The following is a 23,500-nucleotide window of genomic DNA, read 5'->3' on the forward strand; positions in this document are numbered from 1 at the left end:
CAAATGTCCTCGACGACGCTCCTTAAATTTTGTGTAGCCACTTTACCTGATTTGAGAAACATTCTGTGTGATTTCCGGAGAATTTTGTTCAGGGACAAGTCACGACGACAGTTGACGCAAACAACGGTACCCGGTGAGGCCTTGACCCATCCCACTCTTACGCAGTATCAGGAATTCATCTATTGAATTGAACAAGTATCATGTGAGTATCAGTATACTTGTTCAATTCAATAACTTTTTCCCTACTCAACTTAATTGTAAATTGTATCGAAAAATACGTAAATTCCTTTCGTCCTACTCAACCGCGTTACCAGCAGCATAAATACTGTTTGTTCATGCACACATACATCTCCTGAGAGAACAACTTGGTTTAATTTGACGACAAATTATTTAAAATGCAAGTATTTTCTCAAGAAGAGTTACATCGGTGGAGCTCGCAAGAGAGTGGCGGATCATCGCCGCAAAGTGACGTGGACTATGATTACGTGGAGGTCACACTCTTCATCGATGACGACGACACAATCACCCTTGAAAGCATCGAACCAGCCGCTCCAACACCGCCTCAGCAAAACTCAGAGACGAGCTTCGAGAATATTAATCAGCCGTGGATGATGAATCGGACGACGTCGTTTGATAAATTCAAGCAATTCTCGAATGCGGTAACGCAGTCCTTCTCTCAGAAGCTTAAAAAAACTTTCTCGTGGAACAATGGAATGGCGTCCAAGGTCGCGAGTGACTCCGCACGTGAAGAAAGGAAGAGAGAACGGTTGAAGGATCGAAGTCGCGCCGGTGCGAAACACGTTATCAAGGGGTTTAGATTCATAAGCAGTAATAGTAAAGAGAATGTGACTTGGGAAAAAGTTGAGACGAACTTCGAGAACCTTGCTAAAGACGGATATCTTTATCGCACCGATTTTGGGGTTTGCATTGGTTTGTTCTAGCTTCCTCTATTTTCCACATTTCCTCCGTCTCAATCATTTATTTGTCTGAGTAAAATATCGTGGCAAAGAATAAAATAGGCAAACAAATAAGTGCGGCAAATATAGTATGATTTAGGTTATTTTTGTTTGCGGTTTTTAATTGAAATTATTATGGATATTGTTTAATCAGGGATGGAAGATTCAAATGAATTCGCGTTGGAAATGTTCGACGCATTGAGCAGGAGAAGGAGAATCAGGTTGGACAAGATCGGGAAGGTTGAATTGAACGAGTATTGGTCTCAGATTACCGATCAAAGTTTCGACGCTCGGCTCCAGCTATTCTTCGATATGTATGTATTTATCAGTACTTTACGTATAACTCGCTACTATTGTGCATTTGTGCTTGTCAAAATTCTATTAGTCTCATTGTAGACGGGTATATCCGTCTAAAAATGTAGAAGGTGTCACTACTTTCGTAATAAGACAACCTCACTATCCCACTTGTTGTTTGTCTTATTATGAAAGTGGTGACATATTTGACTTGTCTATAACTTTAGACGGATAGTACCCGTCTAAAGTGAGATTTTGTGGTCAAAATTTGACTCAACCTAAATTTAAAATGACCTGTAAATTTAGGGTCCAACAAATCCGAACTTTATCAGACTTGGCCGGTAAAAGTTAAGTTTATGTTAAATGTGAATATAGAACATTTAAACACAAATTTGATTAAAATGCTCTCTTTGTCTCATTCATTTGTTATCTACTCATTTTGTCACAAACACCAAGACAGTGACAAAAAGTAGATAATTAACTAATACACCCCAAAAAAGAAATAGATAACAATTGACTGCCATAGGGAGTATGAAAAAAATTCAAATTTATAATAATCTTTCATGTACACATTTTTTTTTTAACTTATAATCTTTTATAATTTTTTTGGAAACTATTTTCTTATAAGAGACTTCAAATAAAAGCTACTACCAAAAATCAATTCATGTCATACGATAGAGGAATATCCCGCGAGATTTTACTTTTTACAAATAAATTGTAATTTTACTATAGTATAGATCCCGCGCTACAGCGCGATATTTTTTAGATTTGATTTATAAAGAGGCGGTCCCAATAAAATTATTTGCATAAATTAATTGTACTTTCAATTTAATGTTATAATGTACTAATATTGTTCCGGGTATAATTCCAGAGCAAGTATCGTTACCACCCGTGGCTTGTAGAATAATGTCTTGGGTTAGACCCTCCGTGCTTCTATCGTCTCCCTCGGCCTCCCCTGCAACAATGAACGAACTGAGGGCTTGGCTTTGTGCCAAGCGTACCCACTCCGACGCCCAAGTCAGTGAACTTAGAGGTATAAGTTGTATGCTAATTGGCTAGGAATGTATTGTAGAGAGATAAGAGAGATGTTACCAGATGAATAGTGTATTTAGGTTTTGTTGTGAGATCCTCTCCTCAAAGAAGGTTTGAGGAGTATTTATAGGCTTTCACCTTTTGTCACGTAGTGGCCAAGTGGCCAAGTGGCTTATCAGGTGGAAAGACCGTTCTACCCTCGGCCGATGAACCTATGGCAGGCCGGCAGAGGGTCTTGGATATGAGTACGCGGGTATGTGTCCCGGATCGGGTTGTCGGTAGCCGAGACGTCGGCTAGTTGGCCGATGGGATGCATCGGCTAGACGATCTAAGTCGTTGACTTGCTTTGTGGATATCTTTGACCTTGCTCGGTGTGTTGACTTTGGTCGGGTGCGGTGCGAATATGCCCCATCAATTTGCCCCCAGCGTAGTCTATGCCGTGGTATGGGCTCCGATGTATGCTGAGCATATATTCTGCACAAACTTCCGCAAATTTCCTGTATCGGTGTCTTCTTGTGTACCGGCGTGGCTCTTGTTAGGCCGCACCATATACCATATCCCCCCTCCACATGGATGCGTAAAGGGTATCCGATGTGGAAAAGGAACATGACGCTGGCCGAGACCAGGGAGAGTGTCTTGGTTGACTTTGATTGCCCCCCTGCCCATGCTCTTGGTGACTTGGTTGATCGGTGGCCGAGAGATACCCAGGAATTTGCTTGAAATGAACAATCGCGAGAGATGTGAATAGGCTTGTTGAAGACGCTTGGTCACTGTTGCATTGATTGACATTCAACTGTTGCGACGATTGACATTCCGCGGTTGCATGCTTGACACGTGTGTGTTCGCCGATTGGTTGACACTTCATGGGTCGTGCCCTGATTGGTCCTTCTTCATGGGCTTTTCTCTATAAATAGGGAAGTTATTCCGTGATTTTGGCCTCCATTTTATTTTCGAAAATTTTTCTCTAAAATCTTCATCTCTCCAAACTTTCAAGGGTTTTCTTCTTCTTGATCTTCGGAGTTTTTGACCCGGCGAGTGTTTTTCTTTAAGGTAAACAAGCGAACTTTTATTTTTTTCTTGTTAGTAATTTGTTGTGAACATGTCTTCTGCGATCTTTGGACCTAGTAAACTGCGTCGGGGCCCTAGGTCTCCCTCTCCTGAAGTTGATCCTCAAATTCTTGAGGAATGGGAGGACTCTGATTCCTGTGGCGACTTTGGTGATGAAGTGGAAAGGTCCCGCCCTAGTGAGGGGAGACAGTACATCATGGATCACGGCTATGTCCTAAAGATCCGCCTTGATCGTGCTTGGTCTCGTAAGCTTGCCCGTTGTTCCGGCGGGAAACTTTTCGAGGATCATTTTTTCTTGGGTAGGGGATACGAAATTGTTATCCCTAAGGAGGGTCAGTCAGTATCTTGCCCTCCGCCGGGTATCTTGGCGTGTACTGCGGCATTTGGAGTTCGGGCTTCGGTTTCGTGAACGGGTGCGTTGTGGCCATAATTAGAGCCATGAACGTTCTTTGTTGCCCAACCGCACCCGCCGCCATGAGGACCATAATTGGTTTTGTCTGGCTCTGTCTTTTTAAGGGAGAGGCTCCGACGGTGAATTTATTCCGCCGACTCCATCATCTCAAACCGTCACTCTGCGCCGTGTTGGGTGGTACAGTGTACAAACGGAGCAGGGTTATGTCTCTGCTGACAAACCTTCTTCTTGCAAGGGCTGGCAAGGTCGGTGGGTGTATGTCAAAGTGCTTAGAATGACTATCCGCGCCCGTTCCTTCCAAAGACCAAGGGTTAATCATGGTGTGAGACTAGGGCGGAGCATGACGGATGGGTCACTCGTAAGCATCTTAAAATGGACGCTAGCGGTCCCTCTTACGGAGGATGAGAGACCGCAATGAGGCTCTTTGAGGTGGACAAGCGTGGGATGCCGAAGAGATGGATTCCCCCAACGCAGATCATTCTTCAGGATGAGCCGCTCTGCTATGTCGGCCTCATACCGGCCCTAGCACGGGGTGAGTGGGGTCGGTGTGAGGCCCTCCGCCGCTCTCAATGTTTCTTGATTTTCGAACTTCGATTCATTTCTTCTACTTGACTTTTGCTTTGTTTCTTTCGTAGACCACTTTGGACCGGAACTACCTGAGGATCTTCTTCGGAGAATGGGGCTACACAAAGATAAAACCGTTGCTAATTTGCATCCCAAGGCTCCAGCCCATGACCGCAGGATGTCGTCGAATGATCTTATGGAGCGGCTAAAGGTCTTGGGCAAGGAGGAGGCGCAGCGAGGGTTGTTACCGGTGTGGTGCGTCGGACGCGAAAGAAGCGGCGCGGTTTCGACTCCCGTCCCCTCCCCCCTAGAAGGTGGAGGTTGTTGAAATTCCTGATGAGGGGGACTCTGATGCGGAGGGACCTCCTCTTATCTGTAGGAGGAAAAGGACAGCTTCTACCGCGGGCAAGGAAGTGCCTCCTCCGGCCAAGAAGCCTAAGCATGGTACCTATCCGGCTTGTGGCGTTGGGCGGCGGCGGTGGGATCCTCTGCACGAGTTGGTGATCAATGCACCACCGTCAACCCTTCATCTCGGACGGCTTTCGTCTCCCGACCCACAAAGGCTAGTGGCCAAATTGCCACCGTCGTCCCTTCATCCCAGAAGGCTTCCGTCTCCGAGCTTATAGAGGAGGGCACGAAGCTTATTAGGGAGTCGGCGAGGTGGAACGTGGCTACCGCTTTGCTCGTCTCGGGAGCAAGAGAAGGCCGTGGCTCGGGCTGTTCATGAGCGTAATGCCACAAAGCGGTGGCTGCATCGGCGAAGGCCGGATCTCCTCAACGAGCGAGGCTTAGGGAGAAGCGAGAAGGCGCTCTCGGCAGAGAGAAAACTCGGGGAGGACGCCGAAAAGGAGGTCCTTCTTGAGAGGGCTAAAGCCGAGGCTGCGGCTACCGAAGGCTGCGGAATCTGCGGAGGAAATGTGAGCTCGCTCGGGGCGCGCCGACCTCTACCTCAAGCGGAGGAACGAGTCCCGGACCTATTTAAGGCTCGGGCGGAGGTGGTTCGGGCGAGATGCCATCATCAAGCAAAAGGAGGCGGACATCGAGATGCTGCAAACCGACCGCTTCCCAAGTGTGCGCCGAGTTCGGGATTTGGCCGAAGATGCTTTGCTAGGGAAGTTATCGGGAGATTTTCCCTCTTGATGGTTCCTTCCCGTGGGCGGGTTCGACGTCTTTGCTTGATGACAAGCTCCGTGCTAAGGTGGATGCCGCGGCGGAGAAGGCCAAGGAGGCGGTGAAGGCGAAGATGGAGAGGGAGGCGGCCGCGGAGAAAGCGCTCTTCTTTGAGAGGGCTAGAGTAGCCAAGGAAGAAGCCGAAAGGATGAGGGCACCGAGGATGCCGAGGCCAAGGCCGAGGCCGCTAGAAAAGCTTCTTTGGGTTGCCGCCAAGAAGAAGACGCGGCTTGATGAGAACAAGTTTACAGCAGATCTGTTTCAGCTCCTCACATGCTACCATGTGCTGCTTGATGAGAACAAGTTTACAGCAGGTCTGCTTCAGCTTTCCGGGGGTCAATTACTCAGCCCTTCCTCTCCGCTATCTCTCGGTTCCTGAACATAATGCTAGTTTTTTGCCTCTTTTTGTACAGCCTTGGTAGATTATATTTCGGCTTATCCCTGTGGGGACGGCCGTCGTCTGTATTCTTTTCACTTGTAATTCTTGTAACTTATCTTCTAATAATAGTTCGTTTCTTTCGCCTTCGGCCTGGCCGAGGTCTTTATCTCATCTTTGTCGAGTTCTCCGTCTTCCTAATTGAGCGCTCTTTTCGTTTCCGTCTTGACCTGGCCGGGGCCGTCTTAAAGTGTGTATCTCGACTGTGTCTCAATGCTTCCAAGACACTTTTGCTTTTGCGAACGTAGTGTGCGACGGCCGTTACTGTCGTGGTATCCGCCTTACGAGGGTGGTTGCCGCTCTTATCGGTGCGACAGTGTGAGCTGGCGCTAGTTTCTTGATGGAGACCGCCGCTCTTGTCGGTATGACAGTGTGAGCCGGCGTCTGTTTCTCGATAGCGTGTTACGTGGCGTCTACCACTTGGAGTGACTGCGACGGCATCAAACCTCTTGGGGTGATCTAGTGGCGTCTACTACTTGGGGTGACTGCGACGGCGCTAGTTTCTTGATGGAGACCGCCGCTCTTGTCGGTATGACAGTGTGAGCCGGCGTCTGTTTCTCGATAGCGTGTTACGTGGCGTCTACCACTTGGAGTGACTGCGACGGCATCAAACCTCTTGGGGTGACTGCCGTGGCGTCTACTACTTGGGGTGACTGCGACGGCGCTAGTTTCTTGATGGAGACTGCCGCTCTTGTCGGTATGACGGTGTGAGCGGCGTCGTTTCTCGATAGCGTGTTACGTGGCGTCTACCACTTGGGTAGCTGCGACGGCATCAAACCTCTTGGGGTGACCGCCGTGGCGTCTACTACTTGGGGTGACTGCGACGGCGCTAGTTTCTTGATGGAGACTGCCGCTCTTGTCGGTATGACAAAGTGTGAGCGCGTACATTTCTCGATAGCGTGTTACGTGGCGTCTACCACTTGGAGTGACTGCGACGGCATCAAACCTCTTGGGGTGACTGCCGTGGCGTCTACTACTTGGGGTGACTGCGACGGCGCTAGTTTCTTGATGGAGACTAGCTCTCTTGTCGGTATGACGGTGTGAGCCGCGTACATTTCTCGATAGCGTGTTACGTGGCGTCTACCACTTGGAGTGACTGCGACGGCATCAAACCTCTTGGGGTGACTGCCGTGGCGTCTACTACTTGGGGTGACTGCGACGGCGCTAGTTTCTTGATGGAGACTGCCGCTCTTGTCGGTATGACAAAGGTGAGCGGCGTCATTTCTCGATAGCGTGTTACGTGGCGTCTACCACTTGGAGTGATCGCGACGGCATCAAACCTCTTGGGGTGATCGCTGCCGTGCGTCTACTACTTGGGGTGACTGCGACGGCGCTAGTTTCTTGATGGAGACTGCCGCTCTTGTCGGTATGACAGTGTGAGCCGGCGTCTGTTTCTTGATAGATAACTGATGGCAAAATTCTGCTTTGATGAAAGGCTTGGATGGTTTTTTTTTTTTTTTTTTTTTTTTTTTTTTTTTTTTTTTTTTTTTACTAGGTAAAAAGAAAAACATGCGTCGGGGTGTCCACAGCTATTTCGGACACCTCCGCAGCTACATAAATTTTACGAGATTACCAATGCCCTAACGGCTCATCACAGGCACATCCCCCCAATCAGCCACTAGTCGTATCCATGAGGTCGCCCCCCTGTTGTAAGGACGGGCTTTTTCCTTTTTCGGACTTCTTCGCCTCTTTGAGGGATTGCATGTTGCAACCTCGGGCGGCTATCTGGACGTTGACCACCTCATCCTTCTCGTCTTTGGAGACGAGCTTATGCGCTTCCCCCGGTCCGAGACATACATCAGCGTTAGGGCCCGGATGGACATTCTGCGTCGGCCTCGCTCGGGTGACTCGGCCTATGAGAACGTTGTAGGCGGGCGAGCCGTCAATGACGATGAACTCGGCTAGGACGTTTTTAGCCGCGTTCTTTTCGCCGAACGTCACCGGAGTCTAATTGATCCCGCGCACCAGGCCGGCCCGGCGAAGGCCGTATAGGGGTTGGTGCGGGGGCTTAAGTCCTTGATCTTCGAGCCAAGGCCGAGAAAGCACTCCTAAACATGATATTCGTGTATGCACTGTGTCAATCAGGCACCTCTTGACCAGGTGGTTGGATATGTCCAAATTGACTACAAGCGGGTCGCTGTGAGGGGCGATGACCCCTTCGTAGTCCTTTCTTCCGATAGTCATATCGGGGATGCTTGCAGAGGGGATCCTTGAGTTGGGCACAAAGTTGATGGCCTGGTATAGCTCGTTTAGGTGCCGCTTGTGCCCATGAGCGGACCCTCCGTTTTCGTTGCCCCCGATGACAACATGAATCACGCCAATTCGCTCGAAGACGGACTTCCTATCTGAACCGCCGGCGTCAGTCTTTTGGCCTTTTGCAACGTACTTGCCGAGGCTTCCCTTCCGGATCAGCTCCTCTATGGCATTCTTCAGATGGCGGCAGTCGTTGGTTAAATGGCCGGTGTGGCCGTGGTACTCACGATCGGCTCGTGTCACCGTCACTTTTTGGCTTGGGGGTCTCTCCCACTTCGGCCCTCGTTTTTGCTCAGGGCGAAGACTTCGGCGGCTGATGCGATGAGAGGGGTTTTTTCACTATACCGCCTCTGGTGGTACGTTCCTGAATTCCACCCGGCGCCCGCCGAGTCTTGTTTCCGGTCGGATCTGTCCGACCGTGATCTGTTATTCTCGCGGCGTCTTCCTTCGGACCGCGAGCCGTTGTTGTCGCGGCGTCCTTCGTCCTGGCTGTCCTGCCTGTGACTCTTCTTTTCGGAGTGCTCGGCTTCGCGGGGATCTTCCCAGGTTTTGTGGTAGTCTTCCACCTTGATGGCCTGGTCGGCCAACTTTCTGGCGGCGTCCAGGCCTAGGCCTCCGCTCTTGATGAGCTCGTTCTTTAAGGCTCCCCGTGGGAGGCCCTTCATCAGTGCGAAGGCTGCCAGCTCGGGATTAATTTCTCGAATCTGCTGGACTTTTCCATCGAACCTCTTCACATAGCTCCGGAGAGACTCGCCCCCCTCCTGTCTGATAGTCAGGAGGTCAGATGTCTCTACGGCCCTTCTCTTGTTGCAGGAGTATTGGGCTAGGAAAGCGCCCTTCAGGTCGGCGTAATAATACACCGAGCCGTCAGGAAGTCCTTTGTACCAGCTCTGAGCCATCCCATGCAAAGTTGTTGGGAAAATTCGGCACCAGACCTCATCGGGCTGCTCCCATACCGACATGTAAGACTCGAAAGCCTCAGCGTGGTCGACTGGATCACCATCTCCCTTATACGACAGAGGTGGTAGCTTGAGCTTGTTCGGCACCGGGACTTCTAAGACGTAGGCGTTGAGGGGCTGCCTAACCATGTGTCGAACGACACGCGGCGATCGGCTTCTTGCGTCCCTAACCTGGCTCCTTCCTCCGTGACGGGAGGGGCTCCTTCTTCGACTCGGGCTTCTTCTCCAACTCTGCTGAGTCGGACTCCTCTGGCTTCTTCGGGGTGAGCCTCGTTCGTGTGGCGGGGACGCTGTCCTCCCCCGAGTGCGGGAAGGACTTAGGTCTACCGCGCCCACTTTGGGTTCCCCCGGCGTCTTGACTGGGTCGGCTTCTCCTAGTGCTCCGTTCAAATTTCTCGGAGTCATATTTTGGGCCCGGGTCTCCCGGACAGTTTCCGCCGCTCTTGTCGACGTGACAGTGTGAGCGGGCGTATTACTAATTAGGTCTAGGAGCATCTTCAGCCTTGCTACGTCAACCACATGTCCCATGATGGTGACCTGGTTGGCTGGCAGCGGCGTGTCGGGTATTGATGGCATCCCGAACTCCGGTTGGACTACACCGCCGGTGGAGGGCTGTACGACTCCAGAATTGTTGAAAGTATCATCTTGGTAAAATGCGGTTTCGTCGGTTACGACTGCATCTTGTTGTTTCGACATTTTCTTAGCTTTTTGGGTGGGTTTTTGTTTGGGAATGAATGTGACTAGCTTCTAGTGTCTTTCCCCACAGACGGCGCCAATTGTTCCGGGTATAATTCCAGAGCAAGTATCGTTACCACCCGTGGCTTGTAGAATAATGTCTTGGGTTAGACCCTCCGTGCTTCTATCGTCTCCCTCGGCCTCCCCGCAACAATGAACAGGCGAGGGCTTGGCTTTGTGCCAAGCGTACCCACTCCGACGCCCAAGTCAGTGAACTTAGAGGTATAAGTTGTATGCTAATTGGCTAGGAATGTATTGTAGAGAGATAAGAGAGATGTTACCAGATGAATAGTGTATTTAGGTTTTGTTGTGAGATCCTCTCCTCAAAGAAGGTTTGAGGAGTATTTATAGGCTTTCACCTTTTGTCACGTAGTGGCCAAGTGGCCAAGTGGCTTATCAGGTGGAAAGACCGTTCTACCCTCGGCCGATGAACCTATGGCGGGCGGAGAGAGGTCTTGGATATGAGTACGCGGGTATGTGTCCCGGCCGTCAGGTTGTCAGGCCGAGACGCTGGCTAGTTGGCCGATGGGATGCATCGGCTAGACAGTCTAAGTCGTTGACTTGCTGTGGATATCTTTGACCTTGCTCAGTGTGTTGACTTTGGTCAGCGGTGCAGAATATGCCCCATCAAATATAATATTAGTAAGAGGCAGAAAAGAAAATAACTAATGTCAAAAGACATTTAAGTTAAGTTATTTTTGCAGTACTAATATTATTGTACTTTACTATTAAGAAATTTTTTTGACATTAATGATACATTTAAGTTAGATGTAAAATCTAATTAAACGCGTAATAAAGAAAATCGGCAAAAACAATATCTGTATATATGTATTTATAGTAGAGATTGAGAAAATAAGGAGTTTGGAATTATATTACGTATATTATTAAGAAGGAAGAGATTGATGAATATTGTGTAAATCATTTTATTATATATTTATTTACGGTATATTTTTGCAAAATTAGTAGAGTCAATTAAGAATGAGTATATTTAGAAAAGATTTGGCTAGAGTATATTTAGAGAATAAGAATTAGTCAGAATATAACATTGAGCGCAATTTTTCAGTACTCTTTAACATACATGGGCGGGAATTTTGAGCGGGAATTTTTAAGATGTGTTAATCTTTTAGTATATAGTGAATTTCTATTTTTCCCCTTTTATTACTTACACCATGTATTTCTTTCATATTTTTCTGAAAAAAAAAAAAGTTTACTTGTCAGAAGGTACTTAAGGTTTAGGTTACTTTACACTCAGGAACCTAACATTATTTTTCTTTACCTAAAAATATCAAAATTTATATGTTACTATCCGTACCGTGGTACCGGACTTGTATAATAATGTTTCACTATAGTACGAAGGTCTTACGTAGAATCGGTGATCGGTCACCTCAAAAAATAGTAGAATCATAAGAAATTCATATTATAGCAAAACAACATTATACAAGACTTGTTGAATTCTTCATGGTAAACCTCTAAAAGTTTATTGTTTCGAATATTATGTAGGATGGATAAAAATGGGGATGGCCAATTAACAGAAAAAGAGGTCAAAGAGGTACAGTTTCTTAACTTGGTACTTACTCTATCTTAATGAATCTTTCCTTTTATAGCTTCTTAATATGTGCCCTTATGATGTAAGGGCACACGTTAGAAAAATTCATTTAATAATACATACACCGTACTAGTTTTCTATCCCTATTTCCCCTTGCAATTTTTCTGCCGTATATATAATCGTTATTGCTCTTTCATGTACACATTTTACTCATTCATGGACTTTTTCTCATAATATTTCCACACCCTATCCTTCTCTTAACTAAAGAGTCAAAATTTCTCTCTATTCTTCTACAACACATTCATCAAATTAATTCTCATCAAAAAATTTAAATGAATATCAATTTACATATTAAATAAAAAATTACTTCATTGTATTGATAAATTACATTAACTTTGTTGAATTCTTCAATTTGAGTTTGACTTTTTAATTAGGGTTTGTGGGAGGGGTAACATAATGAATGAATTAAATTTGCACCAAACTTGTTCGAATATCGTTTGAAATTTCGCTGGCGTAATTATTTTGCCTCTTTAAATCATCTTCAACATCGTCAAAAATCTTAACGCCATAATTAATTAGAAATTGGTTCAAAAAAGAAAGAAATATGAGGAAAATTTAATTCTACGGGATTTTTCAATCAAGCATTTCAAAGATGGATTGGAATGTTAAGAATGAATGAGAATGATTAATGTGACAATGATTAGTAGAAGGAACTTGAATGCAAATAATTTTTGAATGTTAAGGCTAATGGTATTGGTGATTGACTTCCATGTAACTTATCAACACAAGTCGAATTCTAGTATTTGATGACATTGAATTCCAGATATGCAGAAAATTATAATCCCATATACTTTAAGTTGCATAAATTGGGGACAAATTAGAAGTTTTAGATCCTCATTTTAGGTTTGAAGTAAGCGTTTTTTTTCTTTGAGAGAGAAGGAGACAATGAGAGTTTAGAGTGGGTGAAGCAAATGAGAAGGGTAATTACGGAAAACATGTACATGATTGAGTAAATCATGTCCATGAAAGAGCAGAATTCTATATTGTACCCCTAACCTTTTTACCTATTTCATGTCATAAGTAGAAGGTTCATGTCATAAGTAGAATCACTTACTTTATTGAGTAGGTCTCCTGAGAGATGGTGTTTTATAATTGGGAATTTGGGATATTCTATGGTGTACCCCTGAGTTTTTTGGTTTTCTATATTGTACCTATCCTTTTTTTAAATTCTACATTGTACCCCTAACCTTCTTACCTATTTCTCCATCATAACCTCGTTTAACTCTCCATTAACTTTATCACTATCAAACGACCGTACTTTGACCTTTGTTCTGACTTATTAATGTTGTATCACCATTTTATATGAGAAACATCACAAATGACCTTTATTAAGCACCAACTACTATTAAAAACATCTGTTATGATTCAGGACATGATACTGGAGATTTTTTGAACTTTTAGTTAGTTTCATATACTATTTATTGGGTTAATGAGTAATTCGGCGAACTAATAAGTAAATGAGTAGGTTATCGAGTAATTGGAATGATAAATAGATGATTTAATATGTCATTTAAGAAACTAAGTTAGCAATGACAATAAATAAGGTTATGTTATAGACTAATGTATAGAGTTTAGGGGTACACCATAGAATATAAAAAAGGAGGGGTACAACGTAGAAAACTGAAAACCACGATGGTACACGGTAGAATATCCCTTTATAATTTTAAGAAAAAGTGGTACTAAATGTAATAAAATAGGTACGAAATTACTATGTCACGATCAACAACAAAAGGGTCACGAAATACAAATGAAAGGGTACGGAAAACTGGTCTCTCAATAACTTATTGAAAAACCGTCTCTCCCAAGTTTTAGTGTACTTCATGAGATCTTCGAGAATTCCATCTTAACAAATTCTATTTTTCAAAAAAAAAATTATTTGGATTCGGCGTGGAGTTTAAAGCCTAGATGACATATTTCTTAGTTGAAAAATGATAAACTAGTGACGAAAATCGAAGATAAATACGTTTTGTTAATTTTCATGCACCTAGTAATTATTTCATGTACCCCTCTATTTTTGTTTAGATGACGTCTTTGTTTTTCGAGATCGATAACCCTTTAACTTTAATTTTTCTAAAAATATAGTAGCACAAAAATTATAAAAATTATACCATTAAATTACTTATGAAACGAGCTTTTATATGAGTATAAAAAAATATTTTAAGAGATATTGAAGAGAGAAGTGATTGTCTCAAAATGTGTGAAAAACATATATAAAAAAAAGATAGAATATTTAACAGTTTTCTTGCACCTAGTACCCGTTTCTGTGTATCTAGAGCCCATTTTAGTGTACCAAGTAAATTTTTGCACATAAAGTATACATTCTGTCAGTATAATAAATACATTTTGTTTAGTTATACCGAATAATGAGCTTGAATAAACTAAATTAAGGGTAAATAATGATTCATCTAAACTTTCGAAATAAAATTTGGTGAGTACCATTAACTCATTGAGAACCGTGATAACCCTCATCGATGCTAGTTATTTTACTCCTCCGTCCGAGTCAATAATTTACAATTGCTTTATACACAGTTATTAAGGTAAGGGGAGAGAAATTATAATTAATTAATTAAAAAATCAAAAGCAACTCGAATGAAGAGAAAAAGTAATGGTCCACACCCACATTATGAGTTGGTTTATTTACTAGAAAGAGAAAGTGTAAGCTATTGATTGATACACCTTAAATAGAAAAGTGTAAATTATTAACTGGGACGGAGGGGATATATATAGTAATGTCATGAAATATAAATTTTAATGAAAAATATATTTCAATCGAAAAGAATAGACCTTGTTGTAGCCCAGCATACCTGTATCTCCTAAATACATTACAAAAATTAGGCTCAGAAATTGTAGTATGGGTGGTTAAGCATGCGGGCAAGAAGTCGGGGAGGGGCTTAGCTTAGGGGGACTGGAACTGGTCCAAGATAGGGGCCTAGTGTCACGATCCGAAACTTTGAGTCGGGGCGTGACGCGCACCCTTGTCTAAACCCTCGACAAGAATGCAAGCGAGAGCGTCAAGCACTAGTGTTTGTCAAGCACTAGTGCATTCGTAATCGGTCTCGGATTGTGGGTGTCGGAATCCTAGTCTCGATCGACACTCACGGGCTTGTTAGTGAAGTGAAGGCAAGAGTCATTCACAAGAAATCAACAACAAGCAATAAGAAGGCAACTTGGTAGGAAGTAGATTTTTGATTGACTAGTACTCCCTAAAGAGGGAAATTTGATAGTTACATCCTGATAGCAGGAAACATTAAAAGTGTAGAATAGTGATATACCTATTTATGGAAAGAAAAGTTATGCTAACTATGCTAAACTAGGAAAGTATTTACTAAAAATATACAAGAGGAAATGAAACTACATAGCATAAATAAACCTAAGGGTTCGAAGTGTGCGGATCGTCACACTCTCCTCCACCTAATCTGTTGCCGTCCTCGGCAACGCAGGAACTCTTCAAGTCTTCAAGGCTGGATTAGTCGGCTGATGTTGCTGGAAGTTGATTGGAACGGATGTTGGCGCGCTTGCTCTTGTTGCGGGTTGGATCTTGAGGATCTGGATAGTACGGCTTTAAGCAGCTCACATGGAAGATCGGGTGACACTTCATCTAGGCAGGGCGGTCAAGCTTGTAAGCAACTTCCCCAATCCGCTTGATCACTTGGATGGGGCCTTCATACTTTCGCACCAGTCGCTTGTTTCTTCCCCTAAGAAATCTAATATGCTCCTTATTCAACTTCACCATGACCATGTTGCCTACCTTGAACTCTCTTGGCCTCCGGTTCTCATCTGCCCACTTTTTCATGCGGCGGGACGCCTTCTCCAAGTAAGCGCGATCAATCTCAGCATTGACATTCCATTCTTTAGCAAACTCGTGAGCTTTCTTCGTCCGGCCACCATAAAAATCTGCAACTGTGGGAGGCAATAACGGTTGTTGACCTGTGATAAGCTCAAACGGGCTCTTGTTAGAAGAGGAGCTCGTTTGAACATTAAAACAGAACTGGGCAACATCTAGGAGGCGCACTGATAAGGCTAAAGTCGTATCACCTTAATCAAAGTAAACCTAAACTACTACTAACAAAATAGCTAGCGGTAAGTCAGGGTCGAATCCACAGGGAGGCGGTGATTATCTAGTTTGTTTATATTTAAATCTGTCTTAAAGTAACCAATTATGGAGGTTTGTTTTGTTTGTATGCTAACCAACTAATTGCAAGTAATTTAAAGGGCAAATAACAATAATATTAAAGGTTTAGGATTTTCGGTTCACTAGTCAATTATATGGGGTCTATTAATCAATTGCTAGATCTGTCAATCTGTCTAAGGTCATAAGATCGGTCGACTCTATTATGCCCTTTAGATCGATTCTAACATGCGGTCGCTATAATTAGATACAATCTATTTGATTATCGCAGCCTATATTAATTCTAACCCGGTCGGTGAAAGGATTAATTTGCTACACTAATTAACAACTCGGGCCTAAGTTAATTAACTAGAATAAGAACAATAATCAAACGACAACTTATATGATTTCCCTAGCAATTAATCAATTTTCCCCTTTTAATTAACCTAGATCCCCTTCATCCTAGATGAGGAAATTAGCTACGCATAATAGAAAGAATAACAATAATAGTAATGGAAAACATGATGAACAATAATAAAGATAAACAAGCAAGTAATTGAAATAATAATTGAAGAAAGATTAGAACAATACCGTAATTAAAGGCAATAGATCCGAACAATAATTAAACTAAACTAAGTATTTGATAGAGTTTTCTAAGGTAGCTATACTAAACCTATGTAAAATAAGTCATAATATAACCTAGAGTACGAGTTTTGGTATTTATAGTAGTCATAACCGACTTAAGGAAATTTGCGGAATATTGCGGAAACTAGTGGTTCCTCGATCGAGCCAAGGTGCACTCGATCGAGGCACCAATTCCCAGATACCCCAACTCTCGACATTGCAAAGTTTATTGATTAGGTCGGTTCCTCGATCGAGTCGATAGGTGACTCGATCGAGCATGAAGTTCCTCGATCGAGCCAAGGTTGACTCGATCGAGGCACCAATTTCCTGCTTCGCGCACTGAACTACAAACGGCCGCCATTTCTTCGTTACTTGTCAGAAACAAGCGATTTTTGCGGAGTTGGAAAGCTAAGAAGATAATCTTTCATCTACAATTGGAATAACTTGAAAATATGTTGTAGAACTCGATATATGGCTCTTCAAAGTAGGCACTTGTAATAAGAAGCTCTTTTCTTCGTGTTTTCTTCTTAACTTCTCTTCCTTCATTTTTATGGATTCTCGTGCCATGCTTCGTGTATCCCTTCATGCTCACTCCGCGATGCCCATTTCATTCCTTTGCTCCTCAAATGCATCATTCCTGCATTCAACATCAAAAGGCGGAAGTATAAACATTCTAACATAAAAGGCATGTAAATGATATAAACTAGCACGAAAACCGTATCAAAAGTAATTAAGGGGAGGCATAAATATGTATATAATTATGACTCATCAAACTCCCCCAAACCATCTCTTTGCTTCTCCTCAAGCAAAGCAACACACAATACAAAAGGCAATCATACAAATGGCGAATAAACGACTCAGAGCTAATGTTTAATGCACATACAAATCTCAAGCTATCCATATTTGTAACAAAGTAATCACTAAAGTGTACCAATAAAACAAATTCAAAGGTACGGGAAATAGAAAACGTAGCTCAAGTCTCAAGTCACCATACTAGATACAAATGTCAAATACCTTTCGATCTTGCAAGACAAATTAGTTGGATTCTCGCGGATTCACTCATGCACTCATAAGTATATAGGGTGAGTTATATGTGAAGATATAAAGAAGTAGAAACACTCACTCAACTTATGAAACATGCATGTAATCTAATGTGATAGGGATTTCCCCAACTAATATGCAATCATCATATGTAGACAAAAGTACATGTATCAAGGACAATAAGGGTGGCAAATGGGTTAAAGGAATAGAAGTGGTTTGTGCCAAAGCACGTTATGGATATGTGGAGCTAAGACGGTAGTCGCAGCGCTAACCCAAACCAAATCTAAATCTTAAAATAACAAATGAACCCAACTTAAAGAAATGATCTCAACTTTACAACATATGAGAGCTAACAAACTACTCTCCAATTATACATTAGACTCTAACAACCATCTTTTTTATCCTTGACAAAACCAAATGAAGCAATCTCTTTTCTTTTCTTTCCTCTTTTTCTATTTTTCGATTTTTTCTTTCTTCTTTTCTTTTTTTTCTTTTGCTTCATATTTTCTTTTTCCAACACAAGGATACAACACAATCGCTAAAAGTATTTTTCTATACCCACATGACAACAATAAGTCCCAACCCAACCATAATAGCAAAATAAACATGATAAACAAGCAACTGCGACTGTCCCGAAAAGGTAGGCAAATTCTTGGATTGTAGCTCATAGGATGTAATTAATATTGGCTACAAGGGTTCAAACGGGCTAACAAAAGGTAATGTAAGGCTTATTTGAACGATAGGAATCGCCTATCCACATGTACTTAGTCAAATGAAAGCAATAAAAGTATCAAGAAATCAATGTCACACTTATGCAATTTGATATTACACATTCCACAAGGAGAAACCAGACTCAAGCCTAATTGACAATGAGACCAGTTTATTGATGTTTCTGGCCTTGGAAGCTCTATAGACCTCAGAATTTAAGTAGTTTACCAACGTAATTATGTCAAATCTAATCAATATAAGGCATGTCAATACGGTAAAGACTTGAATTATGAGCTTTGTTTTCATGGCTAACGAGTCAAAACAATGTACATGGACAACTATTTGAGATTCAAATGCAAAAACAATGCAATTTAACATCATTGTTATTCAATTCACCAAGACTCGACCTAAAACAAAGGAAAAACATGTTTTTGTATTTTATAAATTTTTTAATTTTTATGGATTTTTTATATAAATGCACACAACATAATAAAAGACCCTCCCCCAAACCTAAATGTCACAGTGTCCTCATTGTGATGCCTACAACATAGCAATCACACACAAATCCAGCAACCTAAAGGACACAACTAACAAAAAGAATGGGAAATAACTAGATTATACAATAAAAGAAGGTACAAGGGAAGAGAATACCGGGTAAGAGCTTATGATTCCCCCAAACCAGCTGTAAAACAGGGGTAAATAATCATCCTCGCAAATCATATCATCGTCTGGCTACGTTATTGACCCAAAAGACGAGGTGACTCGATCGAGCCCCATGACACTCGATCGAGGAACCTTCCTGTCGAGCAGATTTCCTGCATTTAAAATAAATGCGCATACAAGTCATAATCAATACAAGTTAAAGCTCGTAACAGTAAATCAAAAAGTAGCGCATGTGCTACACACAAACATAAGTAGCACCAATAAAAAGTCCAAGCAAAGAATAAAAACAATGTAAAATGTCCTGGCTCATCAAACTCAAAATCTAATATAAAATAAGAGCAATGGTCATTGTTCTTCAGGTCATCCTCTTGAGGAAGGAGATAAGGCACTTCGTCCGTCATAGAAGCTGCATCAAAAACTCTAACTCGCTCTTCTCTAAAAATTTCAGCTTCCAAAGCATCCAATTCAGCTTCTATGTCAACATTCTCATCACAGCTGTAAACCATCTCAGGAGGACGATCATCTCCATAAATCAGCTTCTCTATCTCATCCACTTTCTTGCTCCATGGATATGCACAGCAGCCGGGGCGTCAGGTAAATTCCATGAATGAACCGTGGGTTCGAAGTAACTTGCCAATATCGGCATCTTTGGCGTTGTAGAAGTCACAGCTGCAGAAATAAGAGTGTCCTCTTCAAGGGACGGATCTTCTGCAAAAGTATACCGCTCGTAGTCAAGTGTACTCAAGTCTTCCACTTGACTTACTTCTCTTTGAAATTTTCGTCTGTACCGAAAAGTCTTTTCTGGCTCGGGATCAAAAGGTATAATCTCTAACCTGTTAGACCTAGGCATACACAAAAACAACAAGAAAAGATAAAACTGTCTCAAGGAACTGAAGTTCCCTGAAACAAAAGACAAAAATAAACAGAAACAAACAGAACAGTTGTTGCCTCCCCGGCAACGGCGCCAAATTTGATAAGGCTAAAGTCGTATCACCTTAATCAAAGTAAACCTAAACTACTACTAACAAAATAGCTAGCGGTAAGTCAGGGTCGAATCCACAGGGAGGCGGTGATTATCTAGTTTGTTTATATTTAAATCTGTCTTAAAGTAACCAATTGTGGGGGTTTGTTTTGTTTGTATGCTAACCAACTAATTGCAAGTAATTTAAAGGGCAAATAACAATAATATTAAAGGTCTAGGATTTCCGGTTCACTAGTCAATTATATGGGGTCTATTAATCAATTGCTAGATCTGTCAAGCTGTCTAAGGTCATAAGATCGGTCGACTCTATTATGCCCTTTAGATCGATTCTAACATGCGGTCGCTATAATTAGATACAATCTATTTGATTATCGCAGCCTATATTAATTCTAACCCGGTCGGTGAAAGGATTAATTCGCTACACTAATTAACAACTCAGGCCTAAGTTAATTAACTAGAACTAGTTTAGATCCCGCGCAATGCATGCGCGGTATATATAGGGTTGTTATTTTTAGCGTGTTTTAGTTATAGGTTAAATCGACACGTTATTAATTTTCATACTTCACGCCTAAGTATTTTGATTGGAGGGAAAAAAAAAAAGTAAATGTGCCTATTAATGATGTCTATTTATAATTGTTTTTAAAAAAATTCATCATATAAGCTAATAATATGAGCTTATAATTTTATTTTTTACAGGTAATTATGCGCTCAATTATTAATAACTCCAAATGAAAAATTTAGCAATATATAATTTATGAGTATATCAAATTTATTTAACTTTAATTAATAGTTATATTTTAAAGTTTAATAACAAAATTATACTTTGATGAAAAGAAAATATGATAAAAGGATAATGGTTTAATGAAAGAAAATCAATCTTATTTGTTTCCTTAATTAAGGAAGTGCTTTTGGAGGGAAAACATTTCATAGTCCTTATTTTTTTAGCATAAGGAGGATAAGGGGGAATAATAACAAAATTATACTTTGATGAAAAGAAAATATAATAAAAGGATATGATTTAATGGAAGAAAATCAATCTTATTTGTTTCCTTAATTAAGAAAGTGCTTTTGGAGGGAAAACATTTCATAATCCTTATTTTTTTAGTATAAGGGGATAAGAACAATAATCAAACGACAACTTATATGATTTCCCTAGCAATTAATCAATTTTCCCCTTTTAATTAACCTAGATCCCCTTCATCCTAGATGAGGAAATTAGCTACGCATAATGAAAGAATAACAATAATAGCAATGGAAAACATGATGAACAATAATAAAGATAAACAAGTAATTGAAATAATAATTGAAGAAAGATTAGAACAATATCGTAATTAAAGGCAATAGATCCGAACAATAATTAAAATAAACTAAGTATTTGAGAGAGTTTTCTAAGGTAGCTATACTAAACCTATGTAAAATAAGGCATAATATAACCTAGAGTACGAGTTTTGGTATTTATAGTAGTCATAACCGACTTAAGGAAATTTGCGAAATATTGCGGAAACTAGTGGTTCCTCGATCGAGCCAAGGTGCACTCGATCGAGCACCAATTCCCAGATACCCCAACTCTCGACATTGCAAAGTTTATAGATTAGGTTGGTTCCTCGATCGAGTCGATAGGTGACTCGATCGAGCATGAAGTTCCTCGATCGAGCCAAGGTTGACTCGATCGAGGCACCAATTTCCTGCTTCGCGCACTGAACTACAAACGGCCGCCATTTCTTCGTTACTTGTCAGAAACAAGCGATTTTTGTGGCGTTGGAAAGCTAAGAAGATAATATTTCACCTTCAATTGGAATAACTTGGAAATATATTGTAGAAATGGATATATGGCTCTTCAAAGTAGGCACTTGTAATAAGAAGCTCTTTTGTTCGTATTTTCTTCTTAACTTCTCTTCCTTCATTTTTATGGATTCTCGTGCCATGCTTCGTGTATCCCTTATTGCTCACTCCGCAATGCCCATTTCATTCCTTTGCTCCTCAAATGCATCATTCCTGCATTAAACATCAAAAGGCGGAAGTATCAACATTCTAACATAAAAGGCATGTAAATGATATAAACTAGCACGAAAACCGTATCAAAAGTAATTAAGGGGAGGCATAAATATGTATATAATTATGACTCATCACGCACCTACTCCATCTGGGTTGCGCCCACAAAATGTCTCAAGTACTCTTCCAACATGCTATTGAATCTTTCCGTCTAGCCATCTGTTTGAGGATGGTAACTTGAGGACATCCGAAGTTTAGAGCCCAGGAGCTGGAACAACTCTCTCCAAAATAGTCTGTTGAAGCGAGAGTCGCGATCACTGACTATACTTCGAGGTAGTTCCCAATATTTCACAACATTCTTGAAGAACATCGTGGCCGTCTCTTCAGCACTGCACGTCTTCGGAAGGGGAATGAATGTGGCATACTTCGAGAAGCGATCCACAACGACAAGGATCACACTGAGATCCCCTACCTTCGGTAACCCAGATATGAAGTCCATCGAGATACTTTCCCATGGACGAGTTGGTACCAGTAAAGGATTTAGTAGCCCTCCCGGCTTCTGTTTATCTCCCTTGTCTTGCTGGCAGATCAGACAGGTCTTTCTGTACTCCATCACATCATCCTTCATCTGTGGCCAGTAGTAGCTTCTCTTCAGTAGGCATAAGGTTCTCTGCCACCCCGGATGACCTGCCCACAATGTATCGTGGCACTCTTGCAAGAGAATTTTTTCGCAGCCCTGCCGCTTTTGGAACAAAGATCTTATGTCCCTTCATGAACAAGAGGCCATCCTCCATCCAAAATTTGCGAGTCTTCCCTTCGATGGCTAATTGTTTCAGATTCCTTGCCACCGGGTCCTGGTCGAGGTGCTCTTTCACCTTAGCCTGAATATCGGTAGCCACTGTGGTGGTAGACAAATGAGCAATCGTGTGCAATGTGGCCAAATCACATCTTCGGCTGAGGGCAATAGCGACTCTGGTCGCGGCTCCTACTCTGTAAGCGAATTCCACATCGAACTCTGCCAACAATTCTTGCCATCTAGCTTGTCGGCTGTTCAGCTTGGGCTGAGTCAAGAAGTGAGATGTTGCGGTATTGTCAGTCTTGACAACGAACTTCGATCCCAAGAGATAGTGCCTCCATCCCCGCAAGCAATGAACAATAGCTAGGAGTTCCTTCTCTTGTACCGCATAACGAGTCTCGGCTCCATTAAACTTTCTGCTCTCAAAAGCCACTGGGTGACCCTCTTGGAGTAACACCCCCCCCCCCCCCGAGGGCGTAATCAGATGCATCCGTCTCAACTTCAAAAGGCTTCGTGATATCCGGCAACGCCAAGACCGGCTCCTGTACCACCGCTTCCTTGAGCTTCTCAAAGGCCCTCTTCTTGTCGACAGACCACTCCCACTTATTATCCTTCTTCAGCAAGTCTGTGAGCGGGGCAGCGATTTTCGAGTATGCTCGGATGAATCTTCGATAGTAGTTTGTGAGCCCCAAGAAAGAGCGGAGCTCAGACACAATCCTTAGGGTTCCCCAGTCCTTAATAGTGGCAATCTTCTTCGGATCCATCTTCAGTTTGCCTTTTCCCACTATGTGACCAAGGAAATTCACTTCGGGTTGGGCAAATTCACAATTTTCTCTTTTCACGAATAGGTGGTTCTCTCGTAGCTTCGCGAACACCAACTCCAAGTGTTTTACGTGTTCAGCCAATGAGCGACTATATACAACGATATCATCCAGATATACCACCACGAATTTGTCCAGGTACTCGTGGAAAACATGGTTCATCAACGTGCAAAACGTTGAAGGTGCGTTCGTCAAGCCAAAGGGCATGACCAACCATTCGAAAGACCCATACCTCGTCACACAAGCAGTCTTTGGATCATCTCCTTCGGCAATTCGAATT

General features: G+C 42.4%; 1 protein-coding gene across 1 annotated transcript in view; it reads left to right on the forward strand.

The window, feature by feature from the left end:
- Nucleotides 1-395: 395 nt before the first annotated feature.
- LOC141607112 (respiratory burst oxidase homolog protein F-like) overlaps nucleotides 396-23,500 on the forward strand; it is a 31,207-nt gene continuing 8,102 nt past the window's right edge. Inside the window, exons 1-3 of the mRNA XM_074426469.1 lie at nucleotides 396-930; nucleotides 1,111-1,270; nucleotides 11,380-11,428. Of these exons, the coding sequence (XP_074282570.1) occupies nucleotides 396-930; nucleotides 1,111-1,270; nucleotides 11,380-11,428 (744 nt within the window). The remainder of the gene's footprint in view (nucleotides 931-1,110; nucleotides 1,271-11,379; nucleotides 11,429-23,500) is intronic.

Source organism: Silene latifolia, chromosome 10 (assembly GCF_048544455.1).
Source record: "Silene latifolia isolate original U9 population chromosome 10, ASM4854445v1, whole genome shotgun sequence".
In the NCBI taxonomy this organism is placed as follows: Eukaryota; Viridiplantae; Streptophyta; class Magnoliopsida; order Caryophyllales; family Caryophyllaceae; genus Silene; species Silene latifolia.